This window comes from Cetorhinus maximus, chromosome 11 (assembly GCF_964194155.1).
Source record: "Cetorhinus maximus chromosome 11, sCetMax3.hap1.1, whole genome shotgun sequence".
In the NCBI taxonomy this organism is placed as follows: domain Eukaryota; kingdom Metazoa; phylum Chordata; class Chondrichthyes; order Lamniformes; family Cetorhinidae; genus Cetorhinus; species Cetorhinus maximus.
Window position 1 is genome coordinate 10720186 of NC_135889.1, and position 21692 is coordinate 10741877.

The 21692-nt window shown below is 42.3% G+C and overlaps 1 protein-coding gene across 4 annotated transcripts in view; it reads right to left on the minus strand.

The window, feature by feature from the left end:
* trak2 (trafficking protein, kinesin binding 2) overlaps positions 1-21692 on the minus strand; it is a 76179-nt gene that overhangs the window by 26724 nt on the left and 27763 nt on the right. The window contains exons 2-7 of one of the 4 annotated variants that reach the window (XM_078551525.1): positions 20889-21226; positions 14760-14954; positions 6558-6605; positions 3300-3376; positions 1904-2020; positions 831-1040 (exon numbers count right to left, since the gene is read on the minus strand). In XM_078551525.1, coding sequence (XP_078407651.1) covers positions 831-1040; positions 1904-2020; positions 3300-3376; positions 6558-6605; positions 14760-14954; positions 20889-20943 — 702 coding nt within the window. In that variant the 5' untranslated portion in view covers positions 20944-21226. Of the gene's footprint in view, positions 1-830; positions 1041-1903; positions 2021-3299; positions 3377-4230; positions 4250-6557; positions 6606-14759; positions 14955-20888; positions 21227-21692 lie in introns of those variants that run through there. The other 3 variants (XM_078551527.1, XM_078551528.1, XM_078551529.1) reach the window with 3 other exon arrangements.

Sequence of the window (21692 nt, forward strand, 5' to 3'; positions counted from 1 at the left end):
AAAAACATTGCAGCTAAGGTGGGGCTTGTCTGATGCTGCAACTCCACCTTGGTGGCAAAACACAATCTTGCACAAGAGGCGTGAAATACAACATGAAAGTAGAAGTCTGAACCTTGTGCGTCAACAGAAAGCCTTCCATCAAAGCCAGGGTACATTTGGTAATTTCACATTAGTACACTCACACCAGCCGATTCCTCCTCAGCTGCCCACGTCGCTGGGATTTGAATGCAGCATCTACCTCATGTACACCACTGTAGCTTCTAAGATTCTCTACAACGTGGCAATAGAAATGTAAGGCGTCTAGTCCATCCCTGTCACTTCCAAGAGAACACTGCTGTGGACAAGTACTTGCATTTCCCCATGGCCCTTCTCTGATGATCAGATTGAAAATGGTTATTAAACTCATCAACAACTGCAAGAAAGAAAGGAGGAAGCCATCCATCTCCTTCATCTAAAACCATCAGAAAATGGCCTTCTCATTATTAAACCCATTCTATGATCCTACTCCAGTAGCAAAATCTGAACTTAATTGGTAGCTTGGGATTTAAGAAGAATAAATTGCCCAAGGTCACCTGAATGACATCAACCATTGCAAAACAGAATTACATTGAACGTAAAGCATAGGAAGAGGCCATTCAGGCTAACTGGTCTATGTCACACGAGCTTCCTCCCAACCCTACCAGCAAATCCTTCTAATGTGATTAATAGTATGTCAAAAGTCCTACACAAGCAAGACATCAACATGTAAAACTAAGCCAGTGACTTGTTTCATGTATGTGGTGCACCTATATATTCATTATTCTAAGTGGGGTCCTGCCACCATGACCTACCTCAGAACGGAGGGAGAGGTTTTCATCCTCCAGTTCTCGCAATTTAATCTGCAAAGCATCCAACTGCATCAAGCTGTGTGACAGATGAAAGGACTCATTATGACGGAGTGGTGTGGAGCAGCTGGAGTCAGATTCGCTCTCCTCTGAAGCATTGGCTACCGCTCGCAGGAGGTCATCCTTTTTGGACAGCTCATGCTGTAGTTGGTTAACCTAATGGAAAGAACATGGTTTGAATAATGGGCAATTGGAAGAGAATACAAGTGAACCAAAAAGCAATGTGCAGGGGCAAAGCAAAAAGAGCAGAGGGAGTCCTTCCCACTATTCTGATTTATAGTTATCCTCAACCTGTATCACAAACAGATTACCCGGTCATTATCACAGTGCCATTGTGGGACCTTGCTAAGCAAAAACTGGCTGCTAGATTGCTTTAACAGCTTTAAAAAAAACGATTCAAACAGCACATGTAAACAGATTATGCTTTACATGAACCAAACCACTGATTGGTGGATGTGAATGATTTTTTGCTCCGTGAACTGCTACATGCTGTGAATTTAACTATGTCCTCCATGCAGCAAAATCTTCCAGTGTTAGTAGCGGAACAAGATGGTTAGGCAAGGGGGCAGTGCATTGGAGTATCCATCAGCTGGGAGTTGCGAATTCCCCACAGGTTGTACATTTAATAATGTAGCACCCATCGCAAAGACCTTTGAGCAGATATCCAGATCAACCTATATAGGAGCTACCACCACTTTCTGCCATTCCAACAGGGCATGGATTTCAAAGGTACAGGTTTAGATTAACACCAGGTTATAAACTCTACGCATCCATTTGATTCGGGTTGGTTTGTGACAGAAGATTTTTATTCTCATCTATTCATTCTTGGGATGACTGACATTTATTACATGTTTTGACTGAGGGACTTTCTATACCACTTCGCAGGACATTGGCATGCGTTTGGAGACACTTAAAGGCTAGACTGGAAAAGGACAACACATTTCCTTCCTAACAGAGATGAATTGGTTCGGTTTGATTTGATAGTTCAGCATCTTTTTACTTTGGAAGTGACTGCTCACTTGATCATAAGCCTGAGCCAGCTGTTCTTCTAAGAGCTCATTCCTCTCGGTCAGTACCCGGTTCCGTTGCAATAACGACTGTCCTATCCGGGCAGCCAACTCCAAATCATGATCTCTCTGCCAAACAGGTAAAAAAAAAAACATAAGTAACCCAAGTTCTGTAGCCACAGTAATCAACACTTTTAGGTATAATGAGTTTATATCTTGAAGCATTGTGATCTTAAAGTTGCATGTGCAATTCATTTCTTCAACTCCACAAATCTACCATCTGCGCAAACGGATACATCAGTTCCAGGTCAGATAATTCTGTGCAAACCATTTTTGTTCCCTTAACCCACACTGTGGGTAAGGAACAGCAACTGACCATGCCGTTTACAGCGGCATCAAAACTGATGAAATTCACAAAAAAAAAATCAGGTAATATTCGTTTCGACAATCTAGGATGCAAATATGCAAATCAGAGCAATGTTCCCCTTAAACTACACTGGTGTGCAGCTACACAGCAGTCCAGTACAGGGGACAAACAGGCCCCACATAAGAAATGGTCCCTTGAAGATGTGCGCATACACGACTGTACAGCAAGCTAAAAGGGACCACACAGAGCAAGGCAAAAGGAAGTCAGGGGGAACATTGAGTTGGATTGCTCATCTTTGTGGGCTTTTTATACAACGTATTTTCAAGTTTATCATGCACTAGCCCAAGGAGACCAAGGGAGACCACTAGCCCAAGAGGTCAACTACCCATAACTGAGAACACAACGTTTTGAGAGGCACAGGCACCTTGACGACTTGGAAGAACTCCACTTTCAGGGAATAAATTAAGAGCGCATCTGTAAAAAGAACAGTTTTTTTAAAAAAATAGGGAGGAACTGTTTCTACTGACAGGAGGGTCAATAACCAGAGGATACAGTTTTAACATAACTGGCAAAAAAGCCAAAGGAGAGAAGAGGAAAATTATTTTTTACTCAGCAAATTATGATAGCCTGAAAAGTGCTGCCTGAAAGGCGGTGGAAGCAGATTTAATACTAACTGTCAAACAGGGAATTGGACAAATACTTGAAGGTGAAAAATTTGCAGGGTGATGGAGAAAGAGCAGAGGAGTGGGACTATTTGGTATGCTCTTTGAAAGAGCCAGCATAGCCACTATGGGCTGAATCACTGCTTTGCTGAGTGATTTGGAGTGTTATTGTGAACATTTCAACTATTGACTGTAGAAAACGTGAAGTGTTAAATGTGCGTCAGTCCCCATTTCAGTTTCACAGCTGCGTACCAACGCAACATCAAAACTGCAGAACCTACTGGTCTGCCAGATGTTGCTAATCCTTTCTGATTTCCAAACGAAACTGGTTTTGATGGCAGACACAAGGTAAAGCAAATGCAGCTTAATCGAAGCTCACCTCAGCCAGCAGGTGTGAGACCATATCGGTGTCATTATACGTCCTGGTCATCTGATCCACCCTGTCGGAACTGAGAACTGGGAGGGAGAGTGGGAAAGCAGAAAGAAAGACTTTTTAAAAAAAAATTTGCCTGGGTGAAAACGTACAAGAAATAAAAGAATCAGCATAACACAATTCTGTTTCATTTGCGACAGCTTCCAATTAGCAGACAGAGCTGTACAGCTGTTGTATTAGAATCAAAAACATGTGTCAACCGAAAGTAATAACCAACCAAGCTCTTAAATCTGTGTCATCCTTTGCTAATCGACCCTCCTGCCAATGGAAATATTTACGTCTTATTTATTCTATCTAGTTGCCCTTTCGACCCTCCTGCTGTGCTTACACAACCATTAGGAACTTATCACACTAAGAAAACGTTACTATGGCCTTGAGTTCTCTATACCTAACCTGCATTTCTGCACCACTACTACATTTACACATTGAGAGATTGATTACGTAGACATTTCTAGTCTCTAGCTGAGCCCTGATGTGTCGGACTGGGTAGTGCTTGAACTGTACAGGACGGGTGTGATGGGAACCAGCAGCACCACTACAAAGTGGAAACAAATTTATTTCAAAATCTTCATCTCCAAGGCCTTCACTGCCCCGCCCACAAGGTAAATAAGAAATACAAGTAGGGATTGACCTGGGTGCACTGGATGCTGCTGATTGAGGTAAAAATAAAAGTAATAAATTATACACGGAACAGGTATCCTACAGCTTAACGATAAAGTCAACGGTAATTCACTCATAAAAAGTAGCCGCAGCATGAAAATTATTCTGAAGTGAACAAGAAGCTTGTGAATGGAGTTGGGAAGAACCAGAAGAGGACAGAAAGGCAGAGTGAGGTAGAGGTTTATAATTAAAATGTGCTGTAATTAAGTAAAATCACCTCAACTTTGTACTTTTGACTTTCAACAGTGCTGAGCTTCCAAATGCTGAAAGTGAGTGCAGAGATAATCCCACTGATGTTGCTTGTAAACTGCTTTTGGTTTGATTCACCCTTCAGCAATGCTGGCACCAATCCAACAGAAATTTAACAGCCCTGCTTCAAACACACAGTTACAGTCTACTTCAAGAGGCAGAATATTGGCCAAGACACCAGGGAGAGTCCCCCTGTTCTTCAAAATAATGCCACGGATTCTTTCACATCCACCTGAGAGTGGTTGCCTCAGTTTAATACCTCATCTGATAAACGGCACCTCCGAACACGCAGCACCTCTTCAGTACTGGACTGAGTGTCAGTCTGGACAAGGTAATCTAGTCTCTGGAGTGGGGCTTCAGCCCACAGCGTTCTGATTCCGAGGTGAGACTGCTGCCAACTATGCTGGGACCATGCCCTAACTCAGTGTCAAATGACGCGCACATTTCAAACCACTCCATTCGACTTTCATGTCTACAGCATTGCCCTTTGTGCTGATTGTTGTTGACTGGCCAGATTCCAGAGCATTCTTTTTTGATCAGCTTCACTTCAGCGAGCCCTTGAAGTAGACTACTATTGTGTGCATTTAAAGTAGGGCTGGCGATCCCCTTTTTGATCCCTAATTGGGCCCGATCTGCCTTTGACTATCCTTTACATTACTCCTAGCTGGTCAATAACACTAAACTTGCCAATACCAGTGTAGGGTGCAAGGTTTTAGCTGGCTGAATTCAGGCAGTGTCTCTGTCTAAAATGTTGCAAGAGGAGGTGGGATGGTGAGTGCACAGTGGAGGGGGCTCATTAATTCATGGCTTTGCTAGCTTACATGCTAGCTCTGAGTTGACAATTGGATGCATCCTCAAGGGATGAAAGCATGCAGCCCATAGCAGGTAAATAGACATTTATAGATTTCTCAGTAGCTTTGCTTGGAGGATGTTAAATATGGTAATGGTCAGTCACAGCTCAACCAGTAGCACTCTCCCCTGCGAGTCAGAAGATTGCAGGTTCAAGGCCCACTCCACAGCTTAAGCACAAAATCTAGGCTCACAGTTCCACTGCACTACTGAGAGAGTGCTGCACTGTTAGGCAAGCTGCATTTTGAATGAAACATCAGGCGGACCTAAAAGATTCCATGATACCATTTTTCAAAGAGGAACAGGGGTGCTCTCCCCAGTGTCTTAGCCACCACTCAACAGATAATATCACAAAAAAAAACCATTTTATCTATACTCATTTATCACATTGCTGTTTTTGGGATCTTGCTGCATGCAAAATTGGCCGGAGCATTTTGTAAAGCACTATCAGACATCCTGAGATCATGAAAGTCGCTTTATACATGCAAGTCTCTGTTTGCTTGCTTGGGTCAGCACCCAGCTGAATAAAAAGAAGAGGTGATCCTGAACATTTTGTCCGCTTGAATTTACAAGTAATAGGTTTTGAATTTTCTGATGCAAGCCTTGATTTTCTAAACATAGAAAATAGGGCTCAGGACTCGAAGGGGATTAGATGGGCCATAGTAAATGCTGGGCCTTAGGCTTTCTGAAGCAATTCAGTCTCCAAATTTAAACCAATCAGTAATAATCTCAATTGCTTCTTTAGAAAGAGACCGACAATAACTCGCATTTTCATACCACCTTCAACACAGAAATATAGTGCAATATTGACTCAGAGCAACTGAAACTTGTACACCAAGCCAAAGGGGTATATATCAGATGGGATGAGCAGAATAAAGCAGTGGGTTTTAAGGAGAGAGGAGGGGAGAGATGGAGCTGTGCATGGCTCATGGAAGGCATGGATTCCAATGGTGCGGATGCACAAGGTCAGAATCAGAGGTAACAGAGAATTCAGATGGGGCTGAAGTTGTGCAGGGGATTACAGAAATAGGGATGGATGGGATCAAGAAGGGATTTAAACACAAGGATGGGAATTTGAAATTGGAAGCATTAGATTAGAACTGATGGATGAGCATGACTTGGTGCATAATAGGTACAATCTCAAACATTATGGTTGAACCAAGTGAGGGGGAAAGAGGGGATGAGGAGGAAGAACGAAGACACTGTCTATTGAACCATCTGGGATCAAAAACTGAAAGGGCCAGAGTGGCAATCACCTGATAAAATGGTTTATCTAGTACTTGAAAATTATGGCATTATGAAACAAGGTACTTTACATGGTCTCTGACCTTGCCTTGTAAACAAATTCCACCCTATCACATTTATTCACACGCCTGTTTTTGCCAAACCTGTAGGACTCTGAACAGAAAACTTAAACACTAAACAAACATTGGGTGTACTATGTACCTGTATCAACGCCTACATTGATTGCATGTTGAAAAATGCTTGATGATCCTAAATTAAAATACAATTTTTAAAGTCACTGGATAATTCGAAACACCTCAAAACTATACCAAACACAGATTAACCAAAAAATAAGACATATATACCAATGCATTATTAGGGCATAGCACTGCACTTTTATGGGTACACTGCAATTCTAATTATTCCCAACCATGTTGGTAATTTAATAAAAGACTACACAACTTCACTTTAAATGTATGTATGTCAATTACAGACAAGATGAATACATTTGGGGAGTCTCAGTTACTTGGAATGACCAGAACATCAATTGAAAATGCTTACTGAAAAACTTATATCGGGTTTTGTGAAATGTCTGGACAGTCATTCTGTGCACAGCAAAGTCCCAAAATTTGTAGGAGTCTATCTAGTACACTATTAGTTCTGTCCAATGTGTTAATGATTTTGATTATGGAAGAAATATTTGCCAGGACATCAGGGAGAATTCATACATTGCATTATGACCAGAAAGGTATTTTAACATGTGCTGTTGGGGTTGTTTGCTTCAGGGTGAGTGCCAATGTGGTCTGGAGTTTATTGTTCAGCTCCTAAACTTTAGATGATTTACAGGACATTGTCAACTTTCTCTAATCTACTTTTTACACATTAATAAATGGTTTTTATGGGCTTTGGTCTTCACATCATTAATTTTTAATTCATCAAGTCCCAGGGCAATGTAAAAGTATCTATTAGATGCACAAATAAGACCAGGTTATTTTGTACACAACACAATCATTGAAATGATTTGGTCACTTACATTCAGTACTTTCCCCATCTTTAATGCCAGGAAATGCCAATTATCTGCTGCCCATGTCTTAACTCGCACCAAGTCCCGTTTCCCCCCATCACCCCTGTGCTTGTCGACCTACAGTGCCCCCTGATCAAGCAACATATTGATTTCAAAATTCTCATCCTTGCTTACAAATCTCTCCATATCCCCAGCCCTCTCTAACTCTAATCTCCTCCAGCCTCACAACTCTCGGAGATATCTGTGGTCCTCTAATTCTGGTTTCTTGAGCATCCACGATTTTAATTGCTCCACCATTGGCGCTTTTAGCTGCCTAGGCCTCAAGCTCTGGAATACCCTCCCTACACCTTTCCCAACTCCCTGCCTCACTTACCTCTTTTAAGATACTTCTTTAAACCTATATCTTTGACCAAGATTTTAAAGTTAATAATACTCAAAATAAAAGCAGGAACTTGAGTCACATGCAGCTTCCTTCAGGGTCAGATGATGCCAGGAGCCTGCATCGGTCGAGGAGGCTGGGCTGGGTTGAGCAGTCACCGGCTCAGAGCGTTTCCCCACCCGCTGCACATTCCTGGGGTTTGACAGTGGCACTGGAGGAACAGCAATATAGTTCCAAGTCGGGTTGGTGTATGACTTGGAGGGGAACTTGCAAGTGTTCTTCTAGATGGTAGAGGTCACAGGTTTGGAAGGTGCTGCCGAAGGAGCCTTGGAACGTTTTACCATGCTCATGGCACAAGAAAATGCAGCTTCTAGTTGTTCTTGGGGGTCTGGGAGGGGATGGAAGAGCAATCTTATTGAACAAGAACGGCTCTAATCAGGAGAATACATTCCCAAAATCTGGTTCTAAAACTTGTTGTACGGCAGTAAATTCTTTAGCTGATTAGCAGTAACCTTCAAAGCAATGCATCATGAAGCCAAGTTTCAAAACAAGAGCCAACCATACACAATATTACCCTGCTGGGCTAGACAGGCTGAAAGCCGCCAACCAAGGTCACTTGGCACATCAGAGTACAGTGTAGAAGCTGAAGAATTTAAAGCTGGAGAGTTGCAACAACTTTCTCATAAATTGTACATTCAGTTAAGATGGAAGATCGTTCTGAATCTAGCATGCTGCCCAGGTAAAGTCTCAAAATGTTAACCACTCATTCCCTTGGCTGCTAGTTACTTAGCCACAATTGGAAAAGGCATACAGGCATAGAAATTGTATTAGTTAGCTACATCTAGGACAGAGCTAATTGTTTAGCCTTACCTTCCTTTACCAACATTTCCAGATATCCTTCACTGCAATTATCATCTACATCAATTTGATCTTGCTGGCATTCCATGATAACAAAATCCCATACGTCACAAACCTTTTACAGACCATCGCTAGCTAACTTTGTCCCATGTGTCTCAATTTTTCACAGACCCATCAGTAATAGGCACTGTGCTGCTAAATATTGCAACACTGAAGGACAAGAAGCATCTTAAAATCATAACACGACTTGAACCCATTTGAACTGTTGTGTATTTACATACAACACAAGTGTATTTATAGTATGCTTCCAGATGTGGGGGGACAGGAAGCAGCACATAATCTAAGAGATTGAATTGGGAGTTAAAAATTGACTAACTGGTTACTGTTCAACTTTAAAACCTTAGAAATATATATCCCTCCGCATTGGAAGTGAGCACAATTGCAGCAAGTTATGCATTTACAATTGTTAGACAGGAGATCCCGTGTTGCTTTCTCTCTGCCCTACCCCCAACTACGAAAACTTTTTTTAAAAAAGTGCCATACCCGAGAGGAAGATCAAAAATTAGTTACATAGTTCAGTTTAAATAATTATTAACACAACAGATTAAATAATGTGCTTAATCACTGTTGAGAAATCTTTAAGTACAATTTTCAAGGACCAAAACAATTTTATTGTTACGGCAGCACAATGATAGGGCAGAGCTAGTGATAGTATCCTGGATGTGCAGCACCCAAATCAAGAAGAATGTTCCCAGCCCAGTGAAGGCTGGTTCCGGAAGGTGCAGGGTGGGAGAGTCCCAGAAAATAAGGTTGGGTCGGAATCCCAAAGTGATCCCGCCCGCTCTGATTTCCCTGGAGCAGGTGGAAATGCATTGCCAGTGGCTGCCAAGGTGCTTGAGCACGAGAGGGCAATAGGCTGAGGATGAGACAGAGTGTTGACTGTTCAAATGGGGTTACAAGGTGCCAGCAGAAAGAGGAAGGAGTGCCGCTGTAAGGTCTGTTGACCCAGAGTGTTGTGGAGAATGCTGTGCCAGTCAGTGTAGGCTCAGCACCTGAAAGTGAGATGCCACTCACCTGTCATGCCCTCCAGAGGTCCTGGATCCCCTCGGTGCACAGCCTCCAAGTGGTAGTGACCACATTCCTGCTGTTGACTTCCTTAGCTTCCATCCTGTCCTGTTCCTCCCGCCCTTTAGAGAGTTCACCTCACTGCAGCCCCTTAGGTCCCACAGGCAAGAGCAAGGCCCAGTGGTGGAGAGTGGCTAGCTGTCCCAGGTTTCCTCTCCATTCCTATGGTTGCTGCTGCCTCAAATATCCAATTGCTAGTGAAGCCTTGTAACCTATGCCTTGGTCCCTTTAATGCAAAGTATTTCCTCTGACAGACTAGGCATGTCATCCCACCTGCCCTCCATAATTAATCAGGGAGCCTGGAGGCAGGATGATAAATAGTTTGGTCAGGGCAAGAACAGCTGCCAGGCGTGCAAATCAGTGAGTCAGGTTCACAACCAGGAAATGATCCGGCTATTCTGGCATGAACTGAGGTGAGAAGATTCCGCCCATCGCTTCTTCACCACCACCGCCCCACCCCGCCACCCCCCTCAACACCCACAAGGACAGACTGCCTGAAAGCAGATTGTTCCTTTGAGAATAATTCCCAGAGTGTGTTAAGGAGAGCATGGGTGAGAAACACCAAAGATAGGAACAATGTTTCACCACATAACGAAGAGGGGCGTCTATGAGAAATCTCTTCCATTCCAAAGTCTTGCACAGGACCACCGGTTATTCGACAGCTTTCATGAATTATCAATTACCCATGTAGTAGCACGAGCACATAAATATGGGAGATTGGATGAGTGAAAGCCAGTCAGTCACAATAAGGCTGCAGCCAGAGGTGGAACAATCTCCAGAAATCTGCAAAAAGGGCTTGTTGAGCATTCACTTACCACTTGAGGTCACTAGACTCAATGTGATTGCAGAATTCTGCTACCAGCAGCTAAATACTTTAAAAATTCAACCAGTCGTCGGTAAACATCAGTAGTTGAAGATGTTTTGCTCCACTGCGAACCCAGCTTGGTACAAAAAATGTCACCAGCATGGCAAAACAAAATTCTAGGTTAAAAGACTATGTAGCAAATGGAGGAGGCGACAAAGGAGAATGTGGTGGAGATGGAGACGGTGGCATAGGAGTAATATCACTGAACTAGTAATCCGGAGGCCCAGGCTAATGTTTGGGGGATGTGGGTTCAAACCCGACAGCAGATGGTGGAATTTAAATTCAATTAATAAAATCTGGAATTCAAAAAACTAATCTCAGTAATGATGACCAAGAGATTACCATCATTTGTTGTAAAAACCCAGCTGGTTCACGAATGTTCTTTAGGGAAGGGAATCTGCCATTGTTACCTGGTCTGGCCTACATGCAACTTCAGAGATGTGGTTGACTCGAAATTCCCTCTGAAATGGCCTAGCAAGCCCCTCAGTTCAAGGGAAATTAGGGATGGGCAATAAATGCTGACCTTGTCAGCGACGCCCAACATTCCCATGAAAGAATAAAGAAAAAAAATGGAAGCGAGGATCTTGAAAGTGGTGAGAAAGACTTTACCCAAATCTTCTGTCAAAGAATTTATGATTGAAAGAAGTTCAGGCTTACCAGAAATATTGAAAATTCCAAGTGCATGCACAGACAAGTTATGTGCCAATAAATGGCATTTACCCCAAACACATTCCATGACCTTCACAACCCTGAAAACCCTACCTTCTGACATTTTAATGCAATCACACTCATGCAGCCAGTCTAGAGGAACTAAGACCATCTTTTAATTCCATGCAACAGCCAAGTGCTCAAGGAGCTGTTTAACATGTTAATGTATTTACATTTGAGTCATGAGTCAATTCTGCACCAGCTCAGTTGTTTCTTGATGAAACAAATGCTGGGCTAAAGTGTTGGGCCCAATGCATGAAGAGCAGGCCAAAGTTGGTCCAAAGAAAGTGTCAAGACACTTGAATTGTTTGCAAAGCAACTTCCCTTCAGCTACCAAGTGTCAATGCTTATCCTGAATACGAGCAAAAAATCTAGGCAAAAAAACTCCAAGGAGGTGCTGCACTGTCGAAAACGCTGTCTTTCAAATGAAACATTAAAATGAGGCACCCTCTGCCCTCTCAGGTGGGCATAAAGATCCATGGCTCCAAATTTGTCCCTCAACATCACTGGAAGAGATTACCTGTTCCTTATCACACTGCTGTTTGCGAGAGCTTGTTGCTGTGCTGCTTACATTACAGTGATTACAACACTTACCTTTTATCGACATATTAGTCGACCTTTGAAGCTTCGAAAAATCCCTCCAAAAACTGGAGCCGACTTATACGCCGAGCATATATGTGAACCGCTGGCATGGGTGGTCGCCACCTTTGCAGTTCACCACTGGGCGTCTGCTTTGTGTGGGTGTGTCTCAAACATCTTTGTGACACAGCCCGTATCGCCAGCTTGAACCCTTGCACCCACCCAGTCATAAGGTACCAACCATTTGTGGGGTGAAAAATTGAGGTTGACTACTAGTGCGAGTATAGCATGCCGTAGTTGAAAAGGTGCAGGGTTGGGGCTGGGAGGTCAGCTTATAAACTGACTATTTGCAAAAACATGATATTTGGGGTGGATAATTGGATCGTTTGCCTTTTGAACTGAGACAATAGACCAGATTTTGTAGGGGGTGGGAGAAAGGGGTCAACAATGAACAGTCAGCGTTTACCAACATTATCCTCCTGAAACTGGCACAACTTCAGGATACAAAAACAGAATTACCTGGAAAAACTCAGCAGGTCTGGCAGCATCGGCGGAGAAGAAAAGAGTTGACGTTTCGAGTCCTCATGACCCTTCAACAGAACTGAGTAATATTAGGAGAGGGGTGAAATATAAGCTGGTTTAAGGTGGGGGGGGTGGGGGGAGGGAAGTTGGCGGAGGGGGTGGTGGTTGTAGGGGCAAGCAAGCAGTGATAGGAGCAGATAATCAAAAGATGTCACAGACAAAGGAACAAAGAGGTGTTGAAGGTGGTGATAATATCTAAACGAATGTGCTAATTAAGAATGGATGGCAGGACACTCAAGGTACAGCTCTAGTGGGGGTGGGGTGGAAAGACTGACAGGGCACTAAAGGTATAGATTTAAAAATAATGGAAATAGGTGGGCAAAGAAAAATCTATATAAATTATTGGAAAAAACAAAAAAAAAACAAATTATTGGAAATGGCGGAGGATGATCCTTTGAATGCGGAGGCTGGTGGGGTGATAAGTGAGGACAAGGGGGACCCTATCATGTTTCTTGGAGGGAGGAGAAGGCAGGAGGGTGGATGCGCGGGAGATGGGCCAGACACGGTTGAGGCTCACTTATCACCCCACCAGCCTCCGCATTCAAAGGATCATCCTCCGCCATTTCCGCCAACTCCAGCACGATGCCACCACCAAACACATCTTCCCTTCACCCCCCCTGGCGGCATTACGTAGGGATCGTTCCCTCCGGGACACCTTGGTCCACTCCTCCATCACCCCCTACTCCTCAACCCCCACCTATGGCACCTCCCCATGCCCACGCAAAAGATGCAACACCTGCCCCTTCACTTCCTCTCTCCTCACCATCCAAGGGCCCAAACACTCCTTTCAAGTGAAGCAGCATTTCACTTGCATTTCCCCTAACTTAGTCTACTGCATTCGTTGCTCCCAATGCGGTCTCCTCTACATTGGAGAGACCAAACGTAAACTGGGCGACCGCTTTGCAGAACACCTGCGGTCTGTCCGCAAGAAAGACCCAAACCTCCTTGTCGCTTGCCATTTTAACACTCCACCCTGCTCTCTTGCCCACATGTCTGTCCTTGGCTTGCTGCATTGTTCCAGTGAAGCCCAATGCAAACTGGAGGAACAGCACCTCATCTTCCGACTAGGCACTTTACAGCCTTCCGGACTGAATATTGAGTTCAACAACTTTAGATCTTGAACTCCCTCCTCCATCCCCACCCCCTTTCCGTTTCTTCCCCCTCCCTTTTGTTTTTTCCAATAATTTATATAGATTTTTCTTTTCCCACCTATTTCCATTATTTTTAAATCTATACCTTTAATGTCGTCAGTCTTTCCACCCCACCCCCACTAGAGCTGTACCTTGAGTGTCCTGCCATCCATTCTTAACTAGCACATTCGTTTAAATAATATCACCACCTTCAACACCTCTTTATTCCTTTGTCTGTGACATCTTTTGATTATCTGCTCCTATCACTGCTTGCTTGTCCCTACAACCACACCCCACCCCCCGCCAACTTCTCTCCCCCCTTCCCCCACCCTAAACCAGCTTATATTTCACCCCTCTCCTATTTTTACTTAGTTCTGTTGAAGGGTCATGAGGACTCGAAACGTCAACTCTTTTCTTCTCCGCCGATGCTGCCAGACCTGCTGAGTTTTTCCAGGTAATTTTGTTTTTGTTTTGGATTTCCAGCATCCGCAGTAGTTTTTTGTTTTTACAACTTCAGGATGTTGGGCATGTGTAGATTAGTGTGGGAAGCCTGAAGTGCGGTCTGTCACAGGTTGTGCTGTGGACACACCCAGGGCCAGTAATCACTAAATTCAGAGATAAGCTCAGCTTTCATGTCCCACATCATCATTTAAAACCCCTTAAAAAGTTACATCTTGTTCAATTAGATGTAACTGGCTTTTAACTGAGAAGTGATTAATAAAATTTGATGAACAATGGAACTGGCCCTGGAATGCTGTTAACTGATCAATTAGTGGATCTTTTTTAGCTAATTTTATTTTTTTAAAGTTTTCCAAATATGTTAGTTTCTACCTTCATCCTATGTGTGTGTTCCAATTTTTAATGTGTTCGACGTACAAGTGATTTTATTTCATTGCTTTTTACTTATTGTTTCTGTCTGTTAAAATCCTCTAATGTGATTGGCTGCTTGGACAGCCTGAACATCACTGCAGCTCCACGCTGGGAATCCCCAGTAAAGAATGCTATAATCAGCTGCTGTATCTCTACATGCCGATAAAGGTGAAATTCTCAGCAGAGAGATCTCTTAACAAGAGTCCTTCAAGGTCAGCTGCGAGTGCCCTTGCTTCACAGCGAACCAAAAACTCCAGGACAATAAATTATTCAAATGAAAGGTTTCAATGACTGGATCACTTACTCATGTAGCGGAAGGTCTCCTCGGCCTGGGCGGGAGATAGCTCGCTGGATGCATGGCCAGGGTACTCGGGCACCTGCTCCCAGTCCTTGTTCTGATATAAGTAAAGCGAGTCTGCCCGCAGGTGGTACTGGGCCAGCTGGTCTTCTATCAGGCTCACGAGTTCCACTTCAGGCAAATCCTCACTGCTGCACACATCTGGTAACAGGAACAGGGACACCTTGTCACGTTTATCAGACCAGTTTCATAATTGTGCTGCACACATTAAAGTACCCCCCACCCCCCCACCCCCGATGCGGTCTCACCAAAGCCCTGAACAACTGCAGTCAGTCCTCCTTACTCTTGTAATCCAAACCCCTTATAATGGAGGCTAACATGCCATTTGCAGGTACAGCAAGCAACTAAGGAGGTATATGGTATGAGAAATGAATAGATTTGCCAACACGATTTCCTTTTCGTAAAACCGTGCTGACTCTGCCTAATCATATGATTTTCTAAGCGGCCTGTTACCATTTCCTTAAGAATGAATTCCAGTATTTTCCCAATAAATGATGTTTCTGTTTTCTCTCATCCTCTTTTCCTGAATAGCAGTATTGCATTTGCTACCTTCCAATCTACTGGGACTGTTCCAGAATCTAAGAATCTAATTCTGGAAGATCACTATCAATGTATATGCCATCTCTTTAGCTATTCTTTTAGAACCCTAGGTGCAGGCCATCAAATTCAGGGGATTTGTCAGCTTTTAATCCCATCAATTTCTCCAGCACTTCTTCCTTTACTGACATTAATGTTAAGTTCCTCACTCTCATCAAAACCTTGGTTCCCTACTATTTTTGGTCTGTCTGTGAAGTTAGAAAATATCTGCCATTTCCTTATTTGCCATATAATTTCTTTTATCTCCACCTCTAAGGGACCCACATTTACTTTTGCTACTCTTCCTTTTTACATACTCACAGAAGCCTTTACTTTTTTTATATTTCTGACTAGATTACTCTCATTCAACTTTCTCCCACTTTATCAATCAATGTACATAGCAAGCATTACTGACAGCATGTGTGAACATTTGAAGAAAACTATCCAAGGGAAACACTGATAAAATGAATTTACACATTATGTTAAGTAACAGAGAACATTTAAAATAAAACAAGTTTTAAGGGATCTTATACCTTTTAACAACCAGACTTTCTACATTTCAGGTTTTTCTCCTAACACTCCCTAGTGTGAAAGATGAGCACCAGCAGAGGCCAATTGGGCCAAATGGCCTACATCTGTGATGTAAACTCTAGCTTTAAAAAAAAGTGTTTCACAGGCCTTCTCAATCTGATCTTAGACATGAGCAAGCCCATTCCCAGTCAACCCATGGAGTTAGATATCTGGCAGGCACCAATACGCAAATGGCAGCATTTTGCATTATGGGAACTTATTATGGTTAACTTTGAAGTTAGCTTTCTCAAAATCTCATCTGAATAGACAATCAGAAAGATTGCTTTTATCTGTGTGTCAGCTTACAAGAAAGACTGAACAGACAGGGGCTCTCTTCTCTTAAAAAGGCCAGGGATAATCTCAGAGATCTTTAAAAATTCAAAGATGTTTGATTGAGATGTTTCCATTTTGGGGAGTTCAAAACAAGGGGTTGTAAATAATATATAGTCACTAATAAATCCAAAAGCAAATTCAGGACACCATTCTTTACTCAGTTATGAGAACATGGAACTCACTACCACTTATAGAGTAGTTGAGGAACATAGCATAGATGCATTTAATGGAAAGCTAGGTAAGTACATGAGGAAGAAAGGCGAATATGATGAGATGAAGCAAATAGAGTGGGAAGAGGCTCTTGTGTAGCATAAACACATCTGTAGGATTGATGGGATGTACAGTACAGAAACGAGCCAAGGCTCCTTCAAAATTTCACTAAACTTGCTCCAACCACGAAAAACAAGTTTTTGACTTGATTTCTAGACAAAAACAGAGAGAAAATTTTCTTTCATCAATCATACTAATGACACAGCCTCAATGCAGGTGCTGATCAGCACTGAGATAGGAACTTCTCTTGATAACACACTTATTCTAACCATTTAAAATTAGATGCCATGATATATAGAAATTTCCCTATCTTGCCACCATGGATTAACATAGGGCAATATTTGAAGTCATGTTCAATTGAACTTGTCTAAAGAGCAGTAAGGATGTGCCCCTATAACATGGAGTAGATGGAAATTTGAGATTGAAAAATCACAAATTCAGAGACAATGACTGGATGTTAAATTCTGATAATTCCCACAATATTCCATATGTAGGATATATCTGACTAAGTTTTCCTCTTCCCCAAACACAAATTGTCATCACAAATAATTAGCTTTAAAGAGTTAAAGCTTCAAAGCAGTGGATTTCAGTGATTCAAAGTGATTCCTTTCAAATCAGTTACATGAATCGGTCCTTCAATAACCAGAGACCAAAGGATGACTATCATTTAATTGCATTGATCAGAACCTATGCACTTACCTAATTACTGAAGACTCTCTATATCCACCATTTCCTTCTCACAGAGAATCACTTCTGTGTAAAGTTCAAGGCATCACTGAAGGGTGTGTATCACTTAATGATGTGGATGCAATGGCCACATCTACTCAACACACTAGGATGTAGCTACCAAGAATACCTATTTTTGGCAGGTAGCTAAAGAGAGGTTTATTGAATGATGCAAAGCAACTCCAGGGCGTTGACCAGAAGGAAATAAATGTGACAGTCGTGTTCGAAACTAGAGGAGCCACATGCATCCTGACATCAGCAAATGTTTTCTGACCTATGTTGATGTTTAGCCATGCCAGCCTTCTCCTACTCTACTTCATCGCACCCCATCATCATAGTCATTGAACCTTACAGCACAGAGGGAGGCCATTTGGCCAGTCATGCCTGTACCAGCTCCTTGAAAGCGCTGTTGAATTTAGTCCCACACAGGTTTTTCTCCACAACCCTACAAATTGGTCCTCAAGTCTGATTGCCTTTTAAATGTTCCTATAGGATTTGACTGCACATTTTCAGGTGGTGCATTCCAGATATTAACACCCAGTATGAAGAAATTTCTGCTCTTTTTGCCTCTAATTCTTTTGCCAATTATTTTAAATCTGTCCCCTCCAGTCACTGACCCACTTGCTAGGGGAAGTAAGAGGAGATCTTGGATCACATATCTGTTATGGCAAACTTGCCATCTGGACCACTTCAGAGTACGGCCTTTAAGAAGCAATTGCCTGGACACAAAAGGCATTTCCTGCAATATTACATTTACGCTGAATGCATGCAGTATCTATTCTGGAGTAATCTCTTTACATTCACCATTTATCACCTCAAACGCCCCCGCAAGATTGTGATTTGGCTCCCCGAGTTATGACTGACTTGAAATCAAGTTGGATCCACTACAGGAGTAATATTAAAAGCTCAGCCTGCTACCGGTAAGTGACTTTCTTATGTACCACAGGTGTTCCAGCATTCTGGCCTCATTGGCTGCATCGATTTACACCATTAAGCCTCAAGAGCCACATACAAGGCTGAATTCCACCTTAATTTGTGTCTACTGATTGAAGATTATCCACTATTGGGTCAACAGCACAACGAACAGCCCTTTCCAAATCCATAAAAATTAAAACAGGACATGCCAGAGAAAAATTAAACAAATTTAACTCATCTGTCTGGTTTTTAAGACCTAAATTACAAAGTCTCGGGGGCTACATAAGACCACCGTTTGGAGATTCCCAATGTACCTTACATTGCCTCTTTTTCAAATATGTTAAATACCGGAGGCCTTAAGAATAATTACAAGGCAGTAACCAAATGTTGGGGTGAAAAAGGTTTCAAGCTCTAAAAGTGAGATTGCAGCAATCCAGAAAATTATTTAATTCGTAACCTAAGGTTTCAGCAGTACAAGCTTCTTTTGTTAAAAAAAGTCTTCTTTCTGTTCTGGGGAACATGCTATAATGCGGCATCAATTTCTCTGGCACTCCACTGGTTATATCTCTTCAATGTGAAATCACTTCCCTAACTAGTACTTGCTGCTTCCTCATTCCATCAATTCTTTATCTATCATATTGCATAGGATACTCACTCTACTCTCCTGTACTGTCTCTCCTTTGGTCCATTACACTGGCTCCATTATTAACTATCCCAACAAGCTCAGCACACCTCCTTCAATAGTTTCTTCCATTGTTACCACTGGGGTCAAGCACTCCAAGAATTGGGGAAGAGATGTCAAGTTCAGGAAATATATGGAGTGGAGTGCCTGAGAGATCAGAAATTGGGAATGGACTGAGCGCTACACTGGAATAATCAAATCTGGAGGTGACGAACACAGGTATAGAGCTTTCAGTGTCAGTTACCCTGATCAGTTTCTACTTAAATAATCTGAATTCAGAAATGGAAAATATGTTGGTGTTAGGGGGAAGAAAGTAAGAAAGAATTTATGGTAAGGGAGAATTTATTGAAAGGGAATAAATTACTTAAGATCTCCAGGCAGCCAGTGCTACCAAGCACATTAATAGTTAAAGGTTACCAGATGAACCTTGCACAGCCTTAGCAACAGGACTTTGGGAACCGGACTGGAGTTAGAGGATTGCAATAACATAGAGTAAGTGTGCTCTTCAACAAATAGGGGAAGGTCAGATGGTCCCAGCTTAGATAGGAGGGAAGGTCTCTGCCTGGGTGAAAATAAGGACATACGATGCATGTACCAGAGATGTCTGTTTAATGTAAACCTACATGTTGACGAGATCGGAATCTGGAAACTGTTCTTGTACGTGACCAATAATGTATAAATATGCTGAACACTTGTAATTTAGCAGAGTGCTATCTCAAGCTGTGTTGAGCTGGTTCTCTCCTTGCAATTGCTTGAATAAACAAATCGTGATCTGTACCTGAGACTCCTGTGGTCCATTTGTCAAAGTTACCACAACATTGGCTCATTTCTTTTCTTTGTGTACACCTTCCATTTCTCAACCATCTCGGTGTTCTGTGATCTCTTACCCTACATCAAGTTCTGGATGAGCAAGAATGTCTTTCAATTCCACACTGGAAAGACCAAAGTCATCCATCCCTGCTTGGTTCTCACTAATATCCTTATCCATTGCTACCAAGACTTCTTAAATCCATTTTGGCAATGCTGCCCATCTCCACCCCCTAATGACCTACTGACAAAGCTCTATCCCTGTGTTCGTCACCTCCAGATTTGATTATTCCAGTGTAGTGCTTAGTTCATTCCCGATTTCTGTCCTTCACAAACTGCAACTTAAAACAATTCCACCATACATACCCACACCATATCCAGCATCAACTCCTACCCCTGCTCCAATCACACCTACCCTCGTTCCCCGCTAACCCCCCCACCCCCAGATCTCTGCAAATCATCCCCATGATCCAGCACCCATTCCTCACTAAACCCTCTTTCACATCCCTATTCCACTGCTTAATTTTCCTTTGTCTCAGTCCCAGATTCTGGAATGCTCTCCTTAAGCCCTTCTGCCTTCCTGCCTCTCTACTGTCTTTCAAAAACCTCCACTCCTTCTCTCAACAATCCTCCGTGACTAAGTTCTTGGGAACGTTTTATTAAAGGCATTTTAAGCTTACACTTCTAAAAAAAAATACATGGTGCCTAAATTTCATGTGAAGCAGTAAGGCAAGATAAAGCACTGCATCAATGCAATTTTTAGTATCCACAACAATGAAGTGTCTATACGTGGAGTCAAACTGACTTGAGCAAAATTTTGTACATCCAAAGTGAGAGAAATTATTTATTTTTAAAAAAAACTTATTGGCCTGTGCTGGATTTAAACTGGATGCCCAGAAGTGAGCGCAATTTTCTAACCAACGTATATTTTAATTAAAACAAAGTCACCTCAAAACTTGTGTTACTCTTTAGTACTACACCTGCAAACCATTAGCATGACATTAAGAACATCCCCTGACATGAAAGTTCATGTCTCATGGATGCCCTGATTTATTTGAAGTCAGGGTCAAGCCAGTAATTAACAGGCCGCCGAGTTTAGCAACATGCAATTATATTCAAGTCCTATGTTATAATCTAAAGAAAAATTCAAGCTTAAGTTTTGTCTCTTCAAATGCAGAGTTTGTTTCTGTTCTTACCAGTGATGCTTCCTGTTTCTTTTTGATTCACATTCATGGGTTTATTTTCTGGCATTACTTGTCCAAAGGCATCCTGAAAAATTCCCTCTTGTAAGGTACTTCCCCCGTCTCAAGCACTTTGCACCAAGGCAGCAGAAGCTTCACCTTGGTGAAACATGCATACCGTCAGGTAGAATCTCTGATATTGCTGCGTAGATTCAAGTTGAAGTTTTTATTGCTGATTTCATCTTATTCAGCTAAGACGGAACCAAGGAAGCTATTGAAAGCTGAGCTGAAGATTCGCAAGAAGATCAAGTGGAGGGAGAATGAGCATGATGCCTCTTGTATTCAGATACAACCTGCAGCCAAAACAAAAAGTATTGCACTTAGTATGAATTCCTGGATCTTCCCAGGCAACTTGACATCTCTGGCAGTGAAGTTAATGCAGTTAAACTAATGCCACAATTACAAGTGGGTAATGATAGCTTCTTACATTATACCCTCAATTCGCTGAGTGGTATCAGACTGGCATTTTATAAAAGGAGCAAGGTGAGCTTTTAGTAATGGTGTAACTATAATCCTACCACATAATTACATATTGGAGTCTATAAAGGGTGTAATATAACTGAGAATGATGTCATAAACCAGGAATGCAGATTCAAAGAAAAGTTTGGGAATTTAATTTTAGTCGCTATTATACCACAGATCCATAGGTTTCCGCTCCTGCTTTCACCCTGCAGTTTAGAGCATCCACCTTCCGGAAACACGAAGGAGAAACCCTCTGGTGAGTTTAGAGTGCCCAAGAGGTACAATGGAGTGCCTGAG